The sequence below is a fragment of the Rhinatrema bivittatum genome, chromosome 3 (assembly GCF_901001135.1).
Source record: "Rhinatrema bivittatum chromosome 3, aRhiBiv1.1, whole genome shotgun sequence".
Lineage (NCBI taxonomy): Eukaryota > Metazoa > Chordata > Amphibia > Gymnophiona > Rhinatrematidae > Rhinatrema > Rhinatrema bivittatum.
The window spans coordinates 167,514,590-167,538,115 of record NC_042617.1 but is presented as its reverse complement, the minus strand read 5'-3'; the positions used below and the strand labels follow the sequence as shown (position 1 = coordinate 167,538,115).

Sequence of the window (23,526 nt, the reverse complement as noted above, 5' to 3'; positions counted from 1 at the left end):
AAAATGAAATCACGGCGATAACAAATGTTACGCCACCTGCCTGCCTCGTGACTAACCGTCCAGTTGTAGCTAACAGCAACAAAATCAGCTTTTGATCCATTTCTTTCTATCACTAGATCTCTTTATCTTGGCAAGAGGCTTCTAATCTGAGTAAGCAGTTCACAACAGCCCTTTGATATTGTATCAGCACACTCTCTCCTCAGGATCACTCCAATGAAAGTGATGGTATTCTCCAGAGAAGTTTGCTCTTCTGTACCTTTGTTCAGTTTTTGACACTTACTGTGATCTACTAACTCCTTTTTTCTTCTTGTGCCTATCAGATATCAGTGGTGCCACCTTATGTCACACTGCTCTGTCATTTATTTTCTGTCTCCATTTATTTTTCTCCATGCATGTGTTCCAAACTAACCTAGCTGAAAGGTAAATAAGCCAGTGTTATCTAACCCTTAACCGGTCTGGGTCACACTCCTGTAGAAGTCCAGGTTCCTGTCTCAACACACCACAGGAAAAAAACAGTGAACGCATATGGTGGATGACAGAACCCAAAGGTCTCACAGACATCTGCATGAGATATATCAGCATGAATAGGGTGAAGAGGTTCTTAGCTTTAGGTCTTTCAAGGAATAGTTGGCAAGACACCTGCGTCTTGGAGCAGGCTGCTGAGTATGAAACTCAGTCTTACTTGCAGGTCTGATGCACTGCAAGCAATCAAAGTTCTGTAAGTAAAGCTCAGGAAGCAAAGCTCTGGGATAATCCCTGTGTAAATCCACAGTCTATAACAGAGAGTTCTTTAGGGTTGCTCTCGCTTCCAGGCTGCAAATGTGCTCCCCCCACCCCGCCCTACCTCTAAGTACCCGAGCTCAGAGACGCCGCCTTCCTTGTCTCATTGGCTCATGCCCAGGTTTGAACTGGCCCCTAATCCCATTGTCCACCCCTCTCCGCACCTAGGCTGTGCCCCCCTCCCCCCTCCCTGCCGCACGTCTGCCCAGTTATACGGCCCATGCCTCGAGAGGCGGGCCTCCTTAACTCTGGCACGCCGTAGCTCACGGACGACCGCCCCTCCCACCCTTGACCACGCAACAACAGAGTAGGTAAGCCAAGATAACTTTTATTAAGTGGAAGAAACGGCCACAGCCAGCATTTAACATTATAACCTTATTACTTTATATTGCAGCAGCTTAAACAATTGGCATTAGCTAAATGCCACGCCCTCACCGGTACCTTGCTTGTTCTTCCCACCCCAATGCTTTTTTGGAGACGGCAGCCCTCCATCCTTCCACTCCGTGAAGGTGGTATACCATTGGCACCCCGCTCCGTGAATGCCAATCCCGGCTTCCGCTCCGTGAAGGGGAACACCCGCCACTGGCATCCCGCTCCGTGAACGCCTCCGTGGCTACTGCCGCTCCGTGCAGTATTCTGCCGCCTCCTCCCACCCCTGGCCTTGCGGGCCGCGATTATTGCTTATGCCAGGCCTTCATTGGGCCACCCCCAGACCGGCCATTATCTCGGTCTCCGCCATGCTTAGTTATATCCATGCCCCCGCTTTCACCCTATGCAAAGTCCTTGGTGCTGTGCTCCTCCCCTTCCCCCTCCCCCAACACCAAAAACTTCCCCTCTATGCAGCGATACATCCCCTTATGCTCCGGTGAGGGCACCCGCCAAAGTAGGAAACAGTAAAACCTTATTTGTTTTCTACCCCCACTAATTAACTAAAGCTGCTGTGGCCGTTTGCAGGGCAAGGATGAAGATATCTACCCCAACGTCTGATAAGTGAACCCCATCCGGCCTATACATGCCTGAACATGAGAGCGAAATATCATCATGCTTGATGACATACCCCTTTATAGCTCTCAACCACGTCCCCACTTCTTTATTTAATTTGCGCCTGCTTTTTTCGATGGATTTGTGCGACCTCGCGTCCCTCCATACCAATCGGGGAATAATGTGGGACCATACCAATACCACGGCTGGCCATATAGCCTTAATTGCAGTCAAGTCCTTCTTGATCGTGATTATTAAGTCAATGTTTTTGACTGCGACCAAATCGTTACCGCCCAAATGACAGATGATATCAGGCTGTGGTAGTTGCCTGGCGTATTGGAGGATGCAAGGCATTAGTTGGACCCACCTCATCCCTCGTTTGCCGAGCCAGAATAAGCTGGCCTTGCTATGCGGTATGCCCATCTGCTCGCTGGAGGTCTTTCTCTTGGTTCTAATGTGCGCCCAATAAATGTACGAGTGCCCCATGATCCATATCACTTTCGCGCTCCCCGCTGGCGAGTCTATGATAGACAAAATAAAACGGTTATGTGTAACAGGACGGTAAATATATGCTTTTTATGTTTCCCAGTGAGACTGTTCATTGGGCTGTCTGGTTATTGGGTCGTATGTATGTTTTGAATTTACCGGATTTCCACCGCCCTAGCGCCTTAATTTGATCTTCGCTTAAACCGCTGCTGGCGAAGGATGCTGCGCCTATTCGGAATGAATGTGTGTGATAAGCTCCCGCGTCTTCCCCTATCTTTTCCAAGCCTTTGCGTAGCATACTGATAAACTGGTAACGCGATAGCTCGTTGCCATCTTTGTGTTTTAGAAAGGGCCCTCCCCCCAGCGGGCGTACTTTGAGGTATTCTGTTGTAGACCTTAAGGGGCATATCACCCCCGTATGAGCAGGGTATAATGTAATCCAGCGACCTACTGCCCGTTGATCAGTTTTTGCTCGCCTGAGAAAGATCTGTACTGTCTCATTAAACAGCCTTATGTTTTCTATCAGGAGACCCCCATCCGATGCCCTGGTGGTCACCTTTGCCCTCGGGATAAGCTCTCATGTCACCTTTGCCCTCGGGATAAGCTCTCATGTTCAGGCATGTATAGGCCGGATGGGGTTCACGTATCAGACGCTGGGGTAGATATCTTCATCCTTGCCCTGCAAACGGCCACAGCAGCTTTAGTTAATTAGTGGGGGTAGAAAACAAATAAGGTTTTACTGTTTCCTACTTTGGCGGGTGCTTTACCTCATAATTGTCCCAAACTAGGCTGGGGAGCTCCTTTACCAGTGCTTGTAGCAGCATTGGTGTGATAGGCTTTCTGGCGTCCCTTCTAACTGGTTCTTGTCTCCGCCAACCCTCTAATATCTTTTTTATGAGAAAGGAGTTGCTAATTGAGCCTATCCCCCATAGTTTGGAGACGAAAACAATAGCAGCTACATGTTGCCCTGCCTGTGCTCTTGATACTCCCGAGTTCTTGAGGTAGAGCAAGAACTCTGTTACATTTCTCTCTGTCATTACATTTCTCTCTGTCATTGTCCCCTGAACTTGCGTGTTATTTGATTGGCAAAATTTTTGGAACAGGCTCCAGCCGCGTGCATATGCTCTCCCCGTACTCTGCCAGAGCCGATCTCAATATGGAGGCGATTCCGGGCACCCTAATTCCCAAATCCGCGGAGGGACGTGATAAGGGTGATGCTCTGCTTCTGGGGCCAGGAATCTGAAACGAGACCACTGACAACGAGACAATGCATCAGCGATGCCGTTAGCTTCCCCCGGAACGTACTTAGCCTTAAAGACCAGGTTAATGCACAGGCAGAGCAGTACTAAATCCCGCAATAGCCTAATGACCCTAGGGGAGTGAGCGGTGAGAGAATTTTTCGCCTGTACAACCGCCATGTTGTCTGACCAAAAAACCACTCTTCTGTTGTGGAAACATGCTTTCCACATGTGTATTGTTGCAACAATGGGGAACAATTCGAGAAAAGTGATGTCTCTGAGTAAACCCATGGCTTCCCACTGTACTGGCCATCGTTCCGCGCACCATTTCCCAGCCAGATAGGCCCCAAATCCAGCGCTCCCAGCTGCGTCGGTGTAGAGCTGCAGCTCCCTATTGGTCATGATTGGGTCCCTCCAAACTGTCCGCCCATTATATTCCCCTAGGAATGTCTTCCACACTATGAGGTCCTCCCTGAGCTCCTTGGTGATTCTAATGAAATGATGGCTCCTGCGAATACCTGCTGTGGCTTGGGACAATCTTCTCATGAAGGGGCGACCCATGGGCATGATCTTGCAAGCGAAATTGAGGTGACCAATGAGTGACTGCATTTGTTTTAGCGTGATTGTTCGGTAGTAGATATGTTGGCACGTAACGCTTCTAGTTTTGCGGGCGGTAGGCGTGTGACCATTTGCAGAGTATCAATTTTGATACCGAGAAATGACAATTTTTGTGACGGTCCTTCTGATTTGTGCTTAGCTAGCGGAATGCCTAATTCGTCAGTTTTCCGGGTGAATGCTTCGAGGGCTTGCGCACAGGCCTGTGTGTCCCTATGGCCGGTAAACAGAAAATCATCCAAATAGTGTATGATTTTCCCTTTCCCGATGTCCTGCTCTACAGCCCATTGCACAAATGTGCTAAACCTCTCAAAGTAGGCGCAAGATATAGAGCAGCCCATCGGGAGGCATTTATCGAAGTAATATTTACCTCGGAATTGAAACCCCAACAGATGGAAGCAGCTTGGATGTATTGGAAGCAAGCGGAAGGCTGATTCAATGTTGGCTTTTGCCAACCATGCCCCTTGCCCCCAATGCCTCACCATGTCTAATGCCTGGTCGAATGAGGCGTAGGCGACCGAGCATGCTTCGGGGTCCAAGTAATCATTCACTGACCCACCCTCTGGGAAGGATAAATGGTGAATCATTCGGAATTCCCCTGGCTCTTTTTTGGGAACCACCCCCAGAGGGGAAATCCTAAAATGAGGTAGAGGTTTGTCCTTGAATGGGCCTTCCACCCTACCCATGTCACTTTCTTTTTTGATCTTTAGTGCAATGACCTCTTCATTATTCCTCGCAGATAAGAGATTCTTAGCCTCTGTGGCGGTTTCTGGCCCCATGAAAGGTATATGAAAACCTTGGGAAAACCCTTCGTATAGCCATCTGGCCTCCTTGGGCTGATAACCCTTTAAACAGACCTGCAAGCTATGTATCTTAATGGGGGTAGGTGCTCTAATGAATTTATTGTTGCTCTGTGTGGGGGATGGTTCCTCCCCTTGAGCATTTTGTTTGAGGGTGGCCTGCACCGCATCCCATGCAGGCGTGTCTGAATTTGCAGGCAGCAGCGAATCTGCAAAAACCAGAGTTGAACAGCCTACAGATGGGAATCCCCCCACCCCTAAATCTAGTGGCTTGCCCCCACCTTTGCCCTTGACGAAAGGGCTGACCTTGCCGAAATGGAAATCTTCCCGTAAAAGTATGTTGGCGAGGAGTTAACCATGTACTCGGCTGGTATGCATTGCCAGCGAAGCCAGGGACAACCTCCTGCACCTGTCGGTACGGTGTGATTTTTGAGAGCCAGAGGTCAATATCCTTGCGATCCCATTCTAAACCTGGGTTCACAGCCATATTCCTTCTGAACTGCTCATCATACTCCAACCAAGCCGTACCGCCATACGTGCGATAAGCACCACAAATGACGTCCTGGTAAGCAATTAAGGAGCAACATTTTTCAGGAAATTTTTTAACCTATGATGGATGACAGAATTCTGAATCCTGCTGACCAATTAGCTAGCGTCTTAGCGATGCAGGGTTTCTCCCTAGCTGAGAGTTTGCACGCTTCGTGGCATTTGGGATCGGAACCCTCCCCTTCTTTCCTGAGCAGCTCGAATATATCTACATATTCGCTGCGCCATATTTTCTCTTTTAACGCCTCTGACACATGCGCGGTTAGTGAGCCCACTGTACATGTGTATTGTGCAGCGTTATTGCCATTCGTGGCTGAGCTACCAGTGGTATTGTGCCCATTGGTCCCCAGCTGACCCACCGTTGTTCCAACCGCTGTAGCTGTGGTTGGTGTTCCAACAGCTGTAGCTGTGGCTGGGGTTGGTGTCACAAGTAAAATATCCCCCATGGGTCGTCCTGACTGCCCTGTTTCCTGTGTTGGGCTAGTGTTAGCATTACCCTGCCCATGCCAGTTATCGAAAATAGCTTTCATAGCAGCGAAATTGTCAGTAGGAGCGCTTTGTGGCCCCAGCCACACTTCGCTGCCATTCCTTGGTGGTGGGTAACTGGGCTGTGTTGGGGGTACCTGCACATTACCCTGGCCCCAGTTTAAATCAGGGTACTCACAGTTCTGTCCTTCTTGCGGTTGCCCGTGTTGTCCATGAGCTGTCTGTTGACGTGCTGGTGGCTGGGTGTTGCCAGCTGAACTGTTGGAGCTGCCCGCTGCACCGTGCTGTGGACCGATGGGCACTGAGCCAGGGGATGGGCTAGTGGTATGCGTTAAGGCATCCAGCATTGCCTTCACCCTGTCCGTGCCATGGATAGCAGCCGCTGACCAGGTTTGGTCCATGAGCTGACGCAGCTGTCGTTCGGTAACATTGCCGAAGTTCTCTCGTGGCGGTGCTGCAAGGGTCGGTGCTGCAGGGGTCATGCCCCGTGGAGGGGGCTGCTCCGGTACATAGCAGCCCAAATGGCTGATGCTACGCGGTTGTCGTGTGCTTGCGGATTTCCTCTTCTTATTCCTCTGTGTCTTGGTCTTACGTTTTTCGACTTCTGGCGTTGCCGCGAAGTTTTCCTGCAATTTGCTTGGCTTCCGACGTGCTCGCTTGGCTAGAGCCTGAGCCTGGTCCGGCATAAGTGCGGACGGGGCAAAAGCCATAGCAAACTGAGTGGTAGCCATGCTGTGTAGACATATTAAATGGTTAGATCCCGCACAGTTTTTTTTTGGGGGGGGGGGGCATATGAATAGGTAGCCAAACGTGGGTGTGCGCACACCTGCTAAGGTGGGTGGGTGGGGGAGGGGGCAGCCGGGGTACGGGGGGGGCGGTGGGAGGGGTGCAAGGAGCCGGGGGGGGGGGGCTGGGGCTGGGCGCACGTTTGGGCCCGGCAAGTTTGGGGGGGCTGGACGGGAATAGGATGGGGGTGGGGGCAGCTGAGGAAGGTGGGGGGGGGGGGGCGAGGGGCGGCCGGACTCTGTGGGGAGGCGGGAGTGCCGGCGCATGGGGGGGGGGCCTGGGGAGTAAAAGGAAAGTAATAGAAAAAGAAAATCCTGAAAGTCCATGTGCTGACCTCCCAAAATGGCCGCTGCCATGTGCTGACCTCCCAAAATGGCCGCTGCCATGTGCTGACCTCCCAAAATGGCCGCTGCCATGTGCTGACCTCTGCTGGCAAGCCCTTCCCATGAGAACCACAATACCATGCTAAGATGTAAGCCAACCTTTCATTAATATTTTAATTTACTTTGTATAGAGCTGCATAGCGCAGCCTAAATCATATCTATCAAGCTGAGGGTCCTGTACCCCTTATAATTCAGTATAAACGTGCACATGGGACAGCTGTCCCTTTAAATGGTAACCGAATACTAAATATCACCTTTAGGATTAATATAAAAAACATCCTGTTAACCTGGCTGAGCACTCAAATGCCATACCGCTGTCCCATAGACATATCATCAGAATTCCCAACTACGGGATGCTGGCTACTTTTTAATTGTCAGATTACTTAGGTATAACAAAGCACATCCACAGGATGTTGAGGTAGCATGGTAGACATGAAGCCTGCCCACTTCCTAGCAATTTAGAGAGCGAGGGGTAAAGCAATACATAGAAAACATCGATTTTAAAGTAAAGCAAGCCTACAAGATCAGTGCTCTAACCACTGAGCTACCAAGCCTGCTACTGCCAGCCATGTGCTCTAACCACCTATGCATTCACCATGTGTAGACCCCTTCAATGGCGTTTCTTAAGAGGCTACAAGTGAAAGATAACCAGCCCTGCACTCGCTGCCCTTTCAATAAATACAGCAACATGCAGGGCAAGCATTGTGCTGAAAGCCAGCCATGAGTTCATAAAATATATATATAATAACAGGTAAAGTGTGGCCATGTGCCCATGGCGTTTCACTAAATATATATTAGTTAAAATATATATAACCAGCCATGTGCTAAGGTATTTCCTTAAATAAAATAACATTCCAGGCAGAAGCAGCCATGCATTCAAAGCCTTTTCATTAAATAAAGTACTGGTAATGCAGAGCCAGTTCAATGCAAAAGGGGGGAGGGGGGTGAGCATACCTTCCATACCTTAGCAACACAAAATTACCATTAATATTCTCAACATTTTGCCTATAAGCCACAAAATCTATGTACTTTACCCAATGATGTAATCAAAGAAATTGTTCCTGCTCCTTTAGCTGATCTGCTCCTCTTACAGCACAACCGTGCTGGAGGCAAAGTGAAAGCAAAACTGTTGTAGCACAGCCCTGCTGAGGTCAGCCTGTTACAGCACAGCCGTGCTGAGATCAGCCTGTTGCTCTCGCTTCCAGGCTGCAAATGTGCTCCCCCCACCCCGCCCTACCTCTAAGTACCCGAGCTCAGAGAAGCCGCCTTCCTTGTCTCATTGGCTCATGCCCAGGTTTGAACTGGCCCCTAATCCCATTGTCCACCCCTCTCCGCACCTAGGCTGTGCCCCCCCTCCCTGCCGCACGTCTGCCCAGTTATACGGCCCATGCCTCGAGAGGCATGGGCCTCCTTTACTAGTGAGTTACCTTTAACACACTTTGGTTTGCCAATATAAATCCCTGGTTCAAGGAAAACAAAAAACCAACAACTGCAGTTTGTGCTCCCAAGGAAATTAAGATTTTTGGCTCTTCAAAGCCCAAGGCTGCTCACACCTTAACTGCACATCCCCCACTTTCTGGAATGGCCGCATCTAAAACCTGAAGAAGTCCATGCAATCACGACAGCAAAAAGAAATCAGGGACCGTAACATTCATGCCAAGGATAGGTTTTTGTTCTTTAAGAGCTCGCATTTACCATCCAACTCCCCCCACCATATTTTTTGTTTCTATTTTTACCCCCTGGGAGCCTATATTCAGAATGAAACACAGCAGCTTTATCCCAGCCCAGTGCAAACAAGCGATCATCATCATCATCACTGAACTGAATAAGCACAGGGGCGCAAGAGGAAGGTTCACCTCTGCAGGCAACCTTCCCCGGGTCCTTCCGGGTGGAACGCAGCCAGGTGCCAGGCTTCCAGGGGAACCAGAACAAAGAGCAGTGCGTGCGACCGCTGAAAACCCAGGACATCTTGCACCCCCCCCCCCCCCCCCAGCATCAGCCTAGAAGAAAGCTACAGCCCTGTGACGGGGGGGGGGGGGGGGAGAGAAACTGACACCATTAGTCTATAATACTCGCCAGCAATATTTATAATCCTATTAAAAATCAAACACGCACCGAGATTACCACCCCTACAAAAAATGATTCTGAAGTCCAGAATGCTGAACACATACATGAGAGCTGGAGCCAATTCAGTTTCTGTTCTCATTGGCTTCTAAACTGGATGATCGCAAAGAGCGACTTTTTTTTTTTAAAGCATTATTTTAAGGAATTACTCTGGCTCACTTTGAACACCGAGGTTTAGGCGATTGATGACATGAGACGCTCCTTTATTGACCTTTTTTTGACGCTTAATTCGCATTAAAAAGCAAGGCTTAACTAATAGGTGGAGAACTTCCTGGGAGCCCTTAAGAATGACACCAGCGAGATATAGGGGGGGGGGGGGGGAAATATATATATTTTTTTTGCGTGTATGTATATATATATATATATATATATATATATATATACACACACACACACACGATAAAAATAGAATTGCCTTTGTGCACGCAAAAAAAGCACGGGTTGCAAAATGAAAAACATTGCAAGGAAATGCAATTTTTGCCCTCCTGCAGCTAGCAAAGCTTGCGTACGTCAATAAGTGGCAAATCTAAAAACAAACAAACAAAAAGTACCTCACTGTAAGTCCGAGGACAAGAACTGTTCACCTGGCCAGTTAGGGCAAGTTCAAGAACAGGACAACATCGAAAAGGAACAGAAAGGCTGTTTGTTGGCTTTGCTCCCCCCCCCCCCATCATGCTAAAGTTGAAGCTTGCTCTCCTCTAGGACGGCAAGGTTAGAGCTCCGAGTTTCCCCCCCGGGCAGATTTATTGCCACTCGTTTTGTTTCGATTGCACATCACCTTTTACTAGCGGCTAAGGGCCGGGCTGAATTTTAATCGTGGTTATTTTGGACGCAGTTCCCTTACTGTTTGCGCAAGATAAAAGCATTTGCATAGCACAAATCATTTTCAAGGCGAAGACGTGCTGACTGCTCGCGAGGTGCAACCGTAAGGGCCACCTCATCTGCATGGGGACTGGAGACCGTCCAGCCCAGCAAACCGAGACCATGCCAGGGCTTTCAGAGAGAAAAAAATTAGAAAGTCTTTGGAAGGCAACTTACACAGGTTCTCTTTTTTTTTTCAAATCCACCGCCAAATGCCTTAAATGTCAAGCTTTTAACATCCTGAACTTACTTATTCGCTTCTCATTGAAAAAGGGTCTTTGACTCAGCTGGAAGGCATTCGGAAGACCAGACAACTGTTATAGCCTCCAGAAAAATATAGGGATGTTATTGTTTTTTTTTGTACGGAAAAATAAAACTGCATGAAGGCAGACACCGATCCCCTAAAAAAGATAAAGGGGGGAAAAAATAGCAACCCAAAAAAATACGGTAAGGGCAAGCGAAAAGTATTTCAGGCGAGGACAAGCTGAAATAGTAGGGCAGGATACTCTTAACAACCTGCTGATTTCTGCTAATTCTTCCAATACACAGGAATCCGTCTTATTAACTTAAAGGTGTAGAAGCTTTACAGCACTGACAGTAGAAAAGCGAAATAAAAGAACTATTGAAAGTTGGGATTTTGGAGTGGTGGATTTTCTGAAAAGGCCAGGCGTGCTGTCACCACCTGGAGCAACTCCCAACCAGAAAAAGGTGGAGGTTCAGCTAAGTGGCTCTTACCCACCGGGATAGTCCCAAGGTGTCCTCTCCCTCCAGCACTTGTCGCAGTGTCCCCGAAAACCCCACCTCTCCCACTCATTCTTGCTCCCTCCACTCACCTGCATTCAGCTCTTTGCGCTGGGCGAGTCTCGCCGAGAGCCTGCGAGCTACCTCCAACTCTTCCAATCCCCACTTGTGCCAGCTCCTTTTTCCCTTTTAGCTCCGGTTTGTCTTCTGACTGGTCTGAGCAATCAGATCACCACCGACAAAGTGACCGAAACGAAAAGATTGGTAACAAACTTCCCCTTCCCTCCTCCGAAAATCAAAACAAACAAACAAAAATAGCTGTCCCAGGCAGTCCCACCAAAGCCTTCTCCAAGCTGTCACCTTTCAGCGAATATCGCCTATTCCGCTCGCCTTCCGTCCCACATGCTTTCTTGCTTCTTTCTCTTCTCTTGCAACTCACTTGCTCCGTTACTCCCCGAGGATATTCCTCGGTGGGGGTGGGGGTGGGGGGTTCCTCCCCTCCACCTCCACTGGACTTTTTTTCCAATGCCGGCAGGTGGACAAGCAGACAGGGAGCCGAAGGGTGGGGGTGAGGGGGATACCCCCGTGCTCTGGACGGGGGGGAGAGGGTTCGCTCCTCACCGGTTGCCTCGGCTCTGGCTCTACCAAGCGCAGGAATGTCCCGCAACGCGCCACCGGTGTCAGCGCGGCGCCTCACTATTCGGGCTCCTCGCAACCGGCTCCCCCCTCCCCCTTGCCCTCTACCCGCGGACCAACACGCTCTCTACGCAGGCGGCCAGGAACCACCGGCGGGCGGCGGTGGCACACACCAGCCAGCGGCACCCGATTGGCCGGCTTGGGCCAGAGAGGCCACGCCCAGTCAGAGAGATTCCTCCTCGCCTTTGGGATTTTCATTCTAAAAGTAGAGTCGGCGCGCGCGTGCACGTGCGGCTGGGCGGCAGTTTAGCAGCTAGTGGCGCGAGCCCCAAGAGGCTCCTCGCGCTTCTCGCCGGACTGAAAAGCGCCGGCTGGGGGATTCGCCCTGTGCTGCACCAGCCTCTTCCCCGCAAATTAAAGGTCATTGCAGGAGGAAGGGAGGATATAAAAAGTAAAAAAAAAACCAGACTGGAAATTGTGTGTACGTAGACATATTCTATTTTTCAGTCACGGTGCATGCTGAACTGTGAGCTACAGCTGTATCTGGTACGGGGAGACGGCTCTCTCTCCCTCCCCAAGAAGACCGAGGAACCTGTTCAGGGCGAGCTGGAGTCGAATGCTATGTTGAACGCCCGGAGAACGCAGCCGGAGAAAGTGCAGGGGGAAAAAAGGAAACAGCTCGAAGGTGCGCGAGTTGCAAAGTTGGCAGGCTTGCCTTTTCAGGGAAAGTTTGAACTAAAAACGCCACCTAACACGGCAGCGCTTCGGTTGTGTTAAAAGGGAAGGAGCGACTAATTAATCGTCGTCCGTGTCCCCCCCCCCCCCATCTTGTTTTAAATCTTTAGAATCGTTTTATAGCCCGCCGCCTCTGTCCTCTCAACAAATTGCTCACAATCCCAAGAAGTATCGTTTTAAACCTTGACCGCAAGAAGCTTTGAAATTCAAAATACTGCCATCTATTTCAGTTCTTAAAAATGAAATCACGGCGATAACAAATGTTACGCCACCTGCCTGCCTCGTGACTAACCGTCCAGTTGTAGCTAACAGCAACAAAATCAGCTTTTGATCCATTTCTTTCTATCACTAGATCTCTTTATCTTGGCAAGAGGCTTCTAATCTGAGTAAGCAGTTCACAACAGCCCTTTGATATTGTATCAGCACACTCTCTCCTCAGGATCACTCCAATGAAAGTGATGGTATTCTCCAGAGAAGTTTGCTCTTCTGTACCTTTGTTCAGTTTTTGACACTTACTGTGATCTACTAACTCCTTTTTTCTTCTTGTGCCTATCAGATATCAGTGGTGCCACCTTATGTCACACTGCTCTGTCATTTATTTTCTGTCTCCATTTATTTTTCTCCATGCATGTGTTCCAAACTAACCTAGCTGAAAGGTAAATAAGCCAGTGTTATCTAACCCTTAACCGGTCTGGGTCACACTCCTGTAGAAGTCCAGGTTCCTGTCTCAACACACCACAGGAAAAAAACAGTGAACGCATATGGTGGATGACAGAACCCAAAGGTCTCACAGACATCTGCATGAGATATATCAGCATGAATAGGGTGAAGAGGTTCTTAGCTTTAGGTCTTTCAAGGAATAGTTGGCAAGACACCTGCGTCTTGGAGCAGGCTGCTGAGTATGAAACTCAGTCTTACTTGCAGGTCTGATGCACTGCAAGCAATCAAAGTTCTGTAAGTAAAGCTCAGGAAGCAAAGCTCTGGGATAATCCCTGTGTAAATCCACAGTCTATAACAGAGAGTTCTTTTCTTTGTTTGGAACCTCATTGTAAATTCAGTTCCATAAGATCCAACGTTGATCTTGTTTGGATGTTACCACCTTCTAAAGACAAAGCATTGGTGGAATGCAAATGATGTTGAGTCCAGATGCAAATTCATTTTCTCATTAAGAATATAAGATGTGCCATATTGGGTCAGACCAAGGGTCTATCAAGCCCAGTATCCTGTTTCAAGCAGCGGCCAATCCAAGTCACAAGTACCCAAACATTAAATAAATCTCAAGCTACTATTGCTTAATAATAGCAGTTTATGGATTTTTCCTCTATGAACTTATCTAAACCTTTTTTAAACCCAGTTACACTAACTGCTGTAACCACATTGTTATGCCCGTTGGTCGCAGACGGCTGCAACTGAATGTACTTACTTCCTGCACTGCTCTCCTGCCCTCCCTGGGGCTGCTCGCGGCTCGGACCAGCTTTCACCGCCGTGTTCCTTGGGGTTCCTCATGGCGGCCTGGACGCTGCCGCCTACCTCCTCGACTTCGGGCCTTCCTAGGCGCGCCCGCGCGCCACCAGGGCATTCCTTTGAAGACTCATTGGCAAGAACCTCGGGGGCATCTCTGGTTGATGACATCATCAGACTAGTGTACTTAAACTCCACCTTCGCCCTCAGCTAGCCGACTTGGCAACAAGTTCCATATGTCTTCGACTACTGGCTACGTGTTCCTGTGACTACGCTTTGTACCTGTGGTCTTGGACCTTGTCTGGTACCCGCTCCTCGGGGCCAGTGCACGCATTGTGGACTCTCTCTCCTCGCCTGCCCCGCTCCTCAGGCTGGCTCTGCGTCTCCTGGGTTCTAACCTGCAAGGTATCCCGTACCTCGGGACTACTGGGACACCTCTGCTATCCATGAGTTCTACAGTGGAGCTTCCCCGCCCCTCGGGGCTGCGCCCACAGCCTGAACAAGACTGTCCATGCCTCCCGATCCTCGGGGTAGCGCTCTCCGGATCCTCTGGGACTTGCATGCTTCCCCGCTCCTTGGGGTTGTACCTACATACTATATTGAGACTGCCAACACTTCCCCGCTCCTCGGGGCAGTGCTACGTCATCACTAGAGGCTCAGCTCGGGTTTCCTGTCCGGTGAATTGGCCTACGGCATTACATCATCATCCTCTACGCTGTGCAGCTCCTCCCCTCAGGGTTGTCCTCCAGAGTACCTCCTGACTGGCCAGCCTCGTGCCCCCCTCTCCCCCCCGCTCTGTGGTCTGTCTGGCACTCCTCTCCTCGGGGTCCCTGCCCAAGTATTGCCTCCAGTCTACTCTCCACGGGGGTCCTCTCCTGGTTCCGCAGGACCTCTCTTTTGCCTCACCCAGAGTTCTCCGCTGTCTCTGACCTTGCCTCCAGTCAGTGCAGACCTATGGGGGTCCTTCCCACAGGTAGTAACAACTTGCATCTCGGGCCAAGGGCCCACATACTTACAAATCATAACACACATCCTATGACAATGAATTCTAGAGCTTAACTGCACTGGGTGAAAAATAGTTTTCTATGATTTGTTTTAAATGAGCTACTTGCTAACTTCATGGAATACCCCCGGTCCTTCTATTACCTGAGAGAGAGTAAATAACTGATTTACATTAACTTGTTCAAGACCTTTCATGATTTTGTAGCCCTGTATCATATCCCCCCCTCAGTCGTCTCTTCTCCAGACGGAACAGCCCTAACTTCCTTAGCCTTTTCTCATAGGGCAGCCATTCCATGCCCCTTTTTTTGATCATTGCGGGTTAATGAAGTTCATAATGATCAGTAGACGTGCTGAGCAATAACCATTCATAGTTGATCTCATAGCTGGATACAAAGTTTTCACCAAGTACATGTGCACAATTCTTGCTCAAGGTTCTCTCTCATTGTGAGGTGCTGACAAATGTCTGATATGGAAGAACAATCACAGCTTCTGTGTGAATCACAGTCTCATATGAAGTTGTCAAGATCATCATGTGGCTGAAGACTCCATCTTTGTGTTGCTTGGGCCTGCACTTTTTGATTCAGTCTGTGTGCATAGCAACAGGCCTCAGTTTACTTATGCACATCCCAGTTCATGGTCACTAGTGTTTAACCTACAGAGACATGACTAAAGAAGATACATAAAGGGATGAATGCTTGGAATAGCATCCCAGTGGAGGCCAAAAAAAGAAACATAATTCAAGAAGACATGAGCTAAGCACAGAAGATCCTTACTTGCAAAAAAGTGAAGGGAAATTGGGCAGATTAGATGGGCCTTATCTGCCACTATATTCTCAGTTCATAGGCTTTATTTTTAACTGAAAATTCTCAGGTGATCCTAATAGTGAACAATTGGTAATAAGACATGGAAAACAATCAGGGATGGTAACTTTTAAATAGGCGCGCAGGCGCACATGAATACATATGCAGCAGTGAGCGCCCAGAGATACAGCAGTTTTATAACATACGTGTTATAAAATAGTTTAGATATGCATATATATGCGCTTAATTTTGCAATTGGGTGCGCACAGCAACGTAAAGTTGGCTTTGAACTGTGCAAGTGGGTGAATTTTATAATAGACATGTGTCCCTGCCATGACCGGTTTAGCCAATTCCTCCACAAGTTCACCCATTCTAGAGCTAAGTCCTCCAAACCTCACTGCTTTAGCATGCTCTCCCCCCAGTTACCCTAGACCCCTTAAACCCCTCAGGGAATCCTTTTTTTTAACTTATACCTTTTCCATAGCAAAAGTCAACTTACGTGGCACTAGATAAGTATGCATGTGCAGTCAAATAGGTACTTGCACGTACACCTCTGGGCCATGCCCTGGAACATCCATGCTCTGCCCACAGCACGCCCTTTTTTCTAAGATGTGAGATGTGCGTGCATCTGCATATGCACACGCTTCCCCCCAATTTATAAAATCAGGTGGATATGTGCTTGTGCTAGATGTGAACCCATCTCTTTTAAAATTCACCTCTAAGTTTTTACTTGAAGCAAACAAAAGGCCTGCTTTTAAAAACATTTATATGCTATGAGGTGAACTTTAAAAGAGATGTGCGGGCATATAGGATGTGCATATCCACCTGATTTTAAAAGCTGCCCATGTGCAGACAAGTCTTGATGCACACATATTTCACTTCAGACCAAAAAGGGGCATGGGGTGAGTGTTTTGGAGTGGAGCTGAGAGATGTGCGTGTCCAGGTCCAGTGCCACATAAGTTTACTTCTGTGGAAGAGGTGTAAGTTAAAAAAAAAAAAAAAAGCATCTGTGAGGAGTTTGAATGGTCTAGGGTAACTGGAGGGCGTACAGGCTAAAGAACCATGGGGGTTTGAAGGACCTAGCTCTAAACTGGGCGAACTGGTGAAACTGGTCATGGTGTGGATGTGCGCCTTTTATAAAATTCCCTCACTTCCATAGCTCAAACTTGACTTTATTTATTTTATTTATTTATCGGTTTTTATATACCGCGGTACGTAATGCACATCACCTCGGTTTACAGTAAACAGTAATTCAGCCACAAAAGGCTTTACAATGAACATATATGGAAAAAGCAAAGTGCTAATTTAAACAGAAAAACTAGGAGTATACCTATCAAATACATATATGTAACAATATTAACAAAAGGTTTGTCTTGAAGGGAGTTATGGAGCATGGCCGTAAGCGCCAGCTTGTAAAATTGGGCGCACACATATGCACACCTAGGCTATTTTATAACGTATGTTCATATATGTTATAAAATTGGCGTGTCTCTGGGTGCACACTGACGCACTAATGTACATGTGCGTCTGTTTGAAAGTTGCCATCCCTAAATTGGTTTTACACGTTTAAATGCACTTTACCCATATAAGTGGACATTGCTGCAATATGTGCCATTGATTTGTCCATAGCATATTCACATATTGTTGCGTTCGTGGACCCTTGGCCCAAGGTGGTGTTGGTGCCACCTGTGGGGGGGCATGACGGTGTTCCCTCGCCGCAGCTGGGGGATGGCCCACGCAGAGGTTGAAGCAGCGGAAGCCCTCCGCCGTGGAGGGGAAAGTGAGGAGCAGTCCGGGACCGAGCCAGGGAGCTGGGAGGTGGCAAGACTGCAGTGGCGACCGCCAGGTGTGGCCGAGGAGAGAAAGGCTGCGGCCTGGGCCTGGCACTGGGAGGTAGGAACAGGCTTCTTGAGACCGGGAGTTGTAACACATATAAGTGACTCTACCTGCGCAAATGGCTTTTTAAAACTACACTTGTAACTCCGTTTAAAATTACCTCTAAAGTGTGAAGCAACTTAGTAAAGGTTACAATGAACATCACTGGGAGAAGTAGAATTTGAACACTGGCTTTCCTGGTTCTTAGTCTACTGCTCTAACCAATAGGCTACTCCTAGTGCATGAGCAGAGGTGTCTCTGGAAAAGCGTTTACATGCATAAAATGTGTGGTGTGTAAGTCTGAATGAGATGTAGCTAAATGGATGTCATGGAACGTGAGTGAGTTAACAAGTGAATGTAAGGTAAACTATTAATACTATCAAACAATAAAACTTAAAAACAATCATACAATTCATCCATTCCAAGCCAATCCCATGTCCTCAAAGCAGATACAACATACAAAGAGCAACTTTCTAGCAGTTCTCAGCAGGGGTAAGCAATACATCCTATTTTGGACTTTAAAACTTAGATTTTCTATCCAAGTTTAGTGAAACTTGCATGCAGATATCAGCAACAGAGGGAAGAGCAGTTCAAGACAGGGATATGCATTTGTTAAAAAAAATTAAGGAATCCAAACCAAAAACCTTTGGTTTAATTTGTTGGGTTTTTTTAAAATAAGAGATGAATCAAAAACAACAAAATCAAATGAAGTATAAAACAGGAAATCATAAAAAATATACTCTACTAAAACACTAATTAAGTGCTGATTTTCATGTAAAAGGAGGAAAAGACCTCAAAAATTATAGTGTTAATCCTTGAGTCAACATGAATCTTAGCCAACACAAAATTCAATCATTAATCAAAACCTCCTTCTGACTATTATTATTATTATTCAAAAATCTTATTGTTTATTATTTTGAATATATATTTAAAAAAATTGCCAAATATTGCAAAATTGAAAGCACAAATCAGGGTTATAAAGCTTACTCAGATAAGCAATAAGCTCCAAAAAATTTTACTTTCTGTATCTTATAGTAGGAACACTTGAAGTCCTATAGAAAGCCGATGAAGCTGATGTATATGAAATCAAAGTAGAAACATTTGATGATAATTATGTTCCAATGCCAATGTTGGCCAGTGTTTCGTGATTACTGCTTCAGGGCACTTCTATATTGCTTTTGAAACTCAGGTAAATGAATTTGCTTCAATGTCCAATCTGAATGATAAACATAGGGGTAGATTTTATAAATTTACGCATGTGCGTACTTTTGTTCGCACACCAGGCACGAACAAAAGTACGCCGGATTTTATAAGTAACATGCGTAGCCACGCATATCTTATAAAATCCGGAGTCAGCGCGCGCAAGGGGGTGCACATTTGTGCAACTTGCGCGCACCGAGCCCTGCGCGCGCTGGCCGTTCCTTCCGAGGCCGCTCCGAAATCGGAGTGGCCTCGGAGGGAAACTTTCCTTCTACCCCCCTGCACCTTCCCCTACCTAACCCCCCCCCCCCCGACCTATCTAACCCTTCCCCCTACCTTTGTTGTTGAAGTTATGCCTGCCAGAGGCAGGTGTAACTCTGTGCACGCCAGCAGGCTGCTGGCGCGCCATCACCCGACCCTGGGGCTGGTCCGGAGGCCTCGACCACGCCCCCGGGCCGGCGCCACGCCCCGCAAAACGCCCCGAAATTTGTGCCGCCCACTTGACACGCCCCCTTTGCGAAGCCCCGGGACTTAAACGCCACCGAGCCTATGCAAAATAGGCTCGGCGCGCGCAGGGAGGTTTTTTAAGGGTTATGCGCGTAACCCTTTTAAAATCCGGGCCATACTGTTAAACACTTGGTCAAAGAATCAATACTGATTTATATTAAAAATATTTTAAACTACGCACTTGCCAGCTCAGAATGGAGCACCATTCTCTTTATTACTTCATGAAAATGCTCAAGCATGCACAGTAGTGCATTTAAAGTTCCACAAACCACATGATGTATAATCTAAATCATGAATGGCCAAAGCAGATTTTTAAAAAAATCTGAAGCATATTCAATTTAAAAGTTTAAATAATAAGACTCCAATATATTCAAACAACAAAACAATCATTGCTCAAGCTATAAAAGCAATCTTTCTCAATCTCCTCCTCTTAAATCTCGTTTGACCTGATCAATAATAAAGCATGTTAATGATGAAAAATCATGTTGTTTTTCTATGCAATGATGTACTAACGGAGCATCCATCTTCTTGTTCTTCAAACAGCTTTTATACTCCAATATACAAATTTGAAAGACCCTTTTGGTTTCATCCGTGTAAAAAAGAGGGCACATACAAAATACAATGTAAACCATAAAATCTGAAGAGCAAGTAGTAAAATGTAACAAATTATTAGAGATGTGAATCGTGCGATCAATCGTCTTAACGATCGATTTTGGCTGGGGGGGGGAGGGAATTGGATCGTCGCAGTTTTGTTTTTTTAAATATCGTGTAAATCGGGGGAGGGCGGGAAAACCGGCACACTAAAACAACCCTAAAACCCACCCCGACCCTTTAAAATAAATCCCCCACCCTCACGAACCCCCCCAAAATGTCTTAAATTACCTGGGATCCAGTGGGGGGGTCCCGGTGTGATCTTCCACTCTCGGGCCACGGGTGCGTTGATAGAAATGGCACCGGCGCTACCTTTGCCCTGTCATATGACAGGGCAAAGGTAGCGCCGGCGCCATTTTGGTTCCTGTCCCCCAACATCACGAGCGTAGGAGATCGCTCCCGGACCCCCGCTGGACCCCCAGGGACTTTTGGCTAGCTTGGGGGGGCCTCCTGACCCCCACAAGACTTGCCAAAAGTCCAGCGGGGGTCCGGGAACGACCTCCTGCACTCGAATCGTGTTGCCGTAATGAAAAATGGCGCCGGCCATGACAGGGCAAAGGTAGCGCCGGCGCCATTTCTATCAACGCACCCGTGGCCCGAGAGTGGAAGATCACACCGGGACACCCCCACTGGACCCCAGGTAATTTAAGACATTTTGGGGGCGTTCGGGAGGGTGGGGGATTTATTTTAAAGGGTCGGGGTGGGTTTTAGGGTTGTTTTAGTGTGCCGGTTTTCCCTCCCTCCCCCTTCCCCTCCCCCTTCCCCCGATTTACGATTTTTGACGATAAATCGGGGGAATTCCTATTATATATCGCCTCTAATGATTTTTGACGATTTAAAATATATCGGACGATATTTTAAATCGTCAAAAAACGATTCACATCCCTACAAATTATAAACCTGATCATTACCTGGATTAGTGAATTTCTTCGTTTGAAAAGTGTTGGAGCAAATAGAACATTTACCATATTTGAAATGTTCTCAAAGTGATGCTCCTGTCAAAGTCTTTAAATTAGACTCAGGCAAAGAGGTTAAAGAAGAATGAGAAATGATTTATTTAAGATTCCATCTGTGAGCAAATCTGACCCATTTATCCTTAAAGCAGGGATGAAAGTCCAAAATATTTTTATGCCTTTTAATAATCCTGGTGATCTGAGAAGTTAAAGATGAAAAATGCAAGACACAAGTTAATACTTCCTCTGGAACATTGACCGACGTGGTGTTAAAAAAGAAAAGTTTTCCTTTAGAGAATAGTGCTCATTTATATGCTTTCTTCACACAATCACAGAGATATCCTCTTTGGAGCAATTGAGCTGATAGCATTTGAGACTGATGTTTGTACTCATGAACTTCTGAGCAATTACGACAAATCCAAAGGAGCTGAGAAAACAGCAGATTCTTTTTCATTGTTAGTGAAGGAAAGCCGGAATAATGCAGAAAGGTGTTACAGTCCATAGGTTTTCTAAACAAGGTTGTGACAGATTTTCTAACATCTGTCTTATGAATCTCCATGTCTAATAATGAAATCAACGTTCAATGATGATGTTTGGTAAACTGAATATGAGACTCTCATGAATTAATCCAATGATGGAAAGAAAACCATTTATCCACACTGCCACTCCACAACATAAAAACATCATCAATAAACCTTTTTCATATCTTGATGTGTTAAAAAATGGAGAATGGTAAATCTAGCAGTCTTCAAAAATAGGCATAAATTAGCAAGTGACAGCACCATGGTGCAACCTATCACTGTTCCTGAAATTTGATGGTAAAATATCCCCTCAAAAATAAAATAATTTCGAATTAGTACCAATGATGCTAATAGAACAATAAAGCTAATTGGATCATTATGAGAGCATACTAGCAGACTCCAGAATTATTAAGGACTCTAATCATCTCACCTTGGGGAACACTTATATACAAGGAGTTGACATCTAGAGTGGCCAAAATTAATCCTAACAACATAAGAAATTGCCATGCTGGGTCAGACCAAGGGTCCGTCAAGCCCAGCATCCTGTTTCCAACAGAGGCCAACCAGGCCACAAGAACCTGGCAAGTAACCAAACACTAAGAAGATCCCATGTTACTGTTAAATCTTCCTCTTATTCATTCAAAATGTTAAGAAAATACATTCATATGTTTAACGTAAGATTTAATCTCAGACACAAAGTTCTTCAAGGAAGCATCCAGATATGTAGATAGCCATTCTGCTATGGACTCAGCAGAAATTATTGGTCTGTCTGTTGATGATGTCATATTTTTATGAATTTTAGGTAAAATATATATGGTTGGAATCCAAGCATTTTTTTGATTAAAAAACAAAATTAAACTCATGGTCTTTCAAAAAACAGCATGTACTGCTGGTGACCTGAAAATTGTAACAACATTCTGTAGAGACTTAATGGGATCGAACTGTAGTTGTTTATAGCAGACAATTGCCTAGCAATCTCTGTAATATAATCAGTGTGATTTTTGGTCACAATAGAATCACCTTTGTCAACCAGTTTAATGACTATGGGGTAGATTTTCAAAGGAGTACGCGCATACCCCCCGAAAACCTACCCCAACCCCCCCCCCCCCCGCGTGCTCCGAGCCTATTTTGCATAGGCTCGGCAGCGCGCGCAAGCCATAGGACGTGCGTAAGTCCTGGGGCTTGCAAAAAGGGGCGGTCGGGGGCGTGGCCAGGGGGTGCGGTTAGGGATCGGGGGCGTGTCCGGGGGCGTGGCAGAGTGCCCCGACACAGCGGCCTGTGTTGGGGCCTGCTGCGCCGGCGCACGTAAATTACTACTGCCCGGAGGCAGTAGTAACTTCTCCGATAAAGGTAGGGGGGGTCTAGATAGGGCCGGGGGGGTGGGTTAGGTAAGGGAAGGGAAGGTGTGGGGGAGTAGGAAAAAAGTTCCCTCCGAGGCCGCTCCGATCGGAGCGGCCTTGGAGGGAACGGGCAGCGCGCGCAGGGCTCGGCGCGCGCAAGTTGCACAAATGTGCACCCCCTTGCGCGCGCTGACCTCGGATTTTATAAGATACGCGCGACTACGCGAGTATCTTATAAAATCCAGTGTACTTTTGTTCGCGCCTGGTGCGCGAACGTTTTTAAAATCTACCTCTATAGTATGATATTCTTTTAAAGTCTTTAGGGCTGCCTTCTCTGATGAGGATAGATTATAATCTCACTATAATGCGATTCAAATTTGGCAAAATCAGTCAAAACTAAATTCTTAAATGTCTGTAAGGCTAGATCAAACAGCCCAGGTGGGACTCAAGATGAACAATTCTTTACCATAGATACTAACATGTTAAACATGACATTTTGATGAAAAAAATAGTTTTATTGATAAAGTCCAAATAAACTTCTCAAGTCCACCCTCATTTGCAAGAAATGTTTTATAGCCAACTGGGAGGGAAAGGAGAAATCAGAACAATTGGCTGAATCAAGCTCTTACCTCTGTAATATGAAATGATTTATTCGTTTATATATTTTATTCTTAATAGATTAAACAATAGAACATTCCATATAAATCTGACTAATCAACTTCAAGATCATTTAATTTGTTGCATTGACTTCACTCATTTTTTAGATAAACTTTATTTTGGTTTACCCAGCATCAAACAGTGTCCAAGTTCTTAAATTATTGCTAGAGGTAATTATAACAAAAAGATATATCACAAGGTATAAGATTGATTCTTTGAATCCTAAGATAGGTCATGTGTTTGCTATACTCAGGAGGAAAACTCATGATTAGTTTTGACCCTACTGGGAGTGTGATATTCTTGCTTGAGGAATAAAAGTGATTATGTAACCTGGAGACAAGAATCACACTATGTTGTAGGG

General features: G+C 46.7%; 3 protein-coding genes across 3 annotated transcripts in view; all 3 read right to left on the bottom strand.

The window, feature by feature from the left end:
* CHRM3 (cholinergic receptor muscarinic 3) overlaps nucleotides 1-8,349 on the bottom strand; it is a 1,211,018-nt gene extending 1,202,669 nt beyond the window's left edge. Inside the window, exon 1 of the mRNA XM_029593910.1 lies at nucleotides 8,136-8,349. The gene's annotated coding sequence lies outside the window, so the exon portion shown is untranslated. The remainder of the gene's footprint in view (nucleotides 1-8,135) is intronic.
* On the bottom strand, nucleotides 1,601-6,699 carry LOC115087134. The gene is made up of 2 exons (XM_029593914.1): nucleotides 6,111-6,699; nucleotides 1,601-2,282 (listed from the first exon to the last, which is right to left on the bottom strand). The coding sequence occupies exons 1-2, from the start codon at nucleotides 6,661-6,663 to the stop codon at nucleotides 1,702-1,704; spliced, it is 1,134 nt and encodes a 377-aa protein (XP_029449774.1). The 5' UTR covers nucleotides 6,664-6,699; the 3' UTR covers nucleotides 1,601-1,701.
* Nucleotides 3,014-4,899, bottom strand: LOC115087133. The gene is made up of 2 exons (XM_029593913.1): nucleotides 4,198-4,899; nucleotides 3,014-4,078 (listed from the first exon to the last, which is right to left on the bottom strand). The coding sequence occupies exons 1-2, from the start codon at nucleotides 4,877-4,879 to the stop codon at nucleotides 3,399-3,401; spliced, it is 1,362 nt and encodes a 453-aa protein (XP_029449773.1). The 5' UTR covers nucleotides 4,880-4,899; the 3' UTR covers nucleotides 3,014-3,398.
* Nucleotides 8,350-23,526: the final 15,177 nt, after the last annotated feature.

Coding starts and splice junctions, on each gene's coding strand:
- LOC115087133 (XM_029593913.1), bottom strand. CDS start 4,879: ATGGGGCCAGAAACCGCCACAGAGGCTAAGAATCTCTTATCTGCGAGG. Junction 4,079..4,197: donor ACAAAAATTGTCATTTCTCG/GTATCAAAATTG, acceptor AGTCACTCATTG/GTCACCTCAATTTCGCTTGC.
- LOC115087134 (XM_029593914.1), bottom strand. CDS start 6,663: ATGGCTACCACTCAGTTTGCTATGGCTTTTGCCCCGTCCGCACTTATG. Junction 2,283..6,110: donor ACCGCAAGAAGGACAGAACT/GTGAGTACCCTG, acceptor TGTCTATCATAG/ACTCGCCAGCGGGGAGCGCG.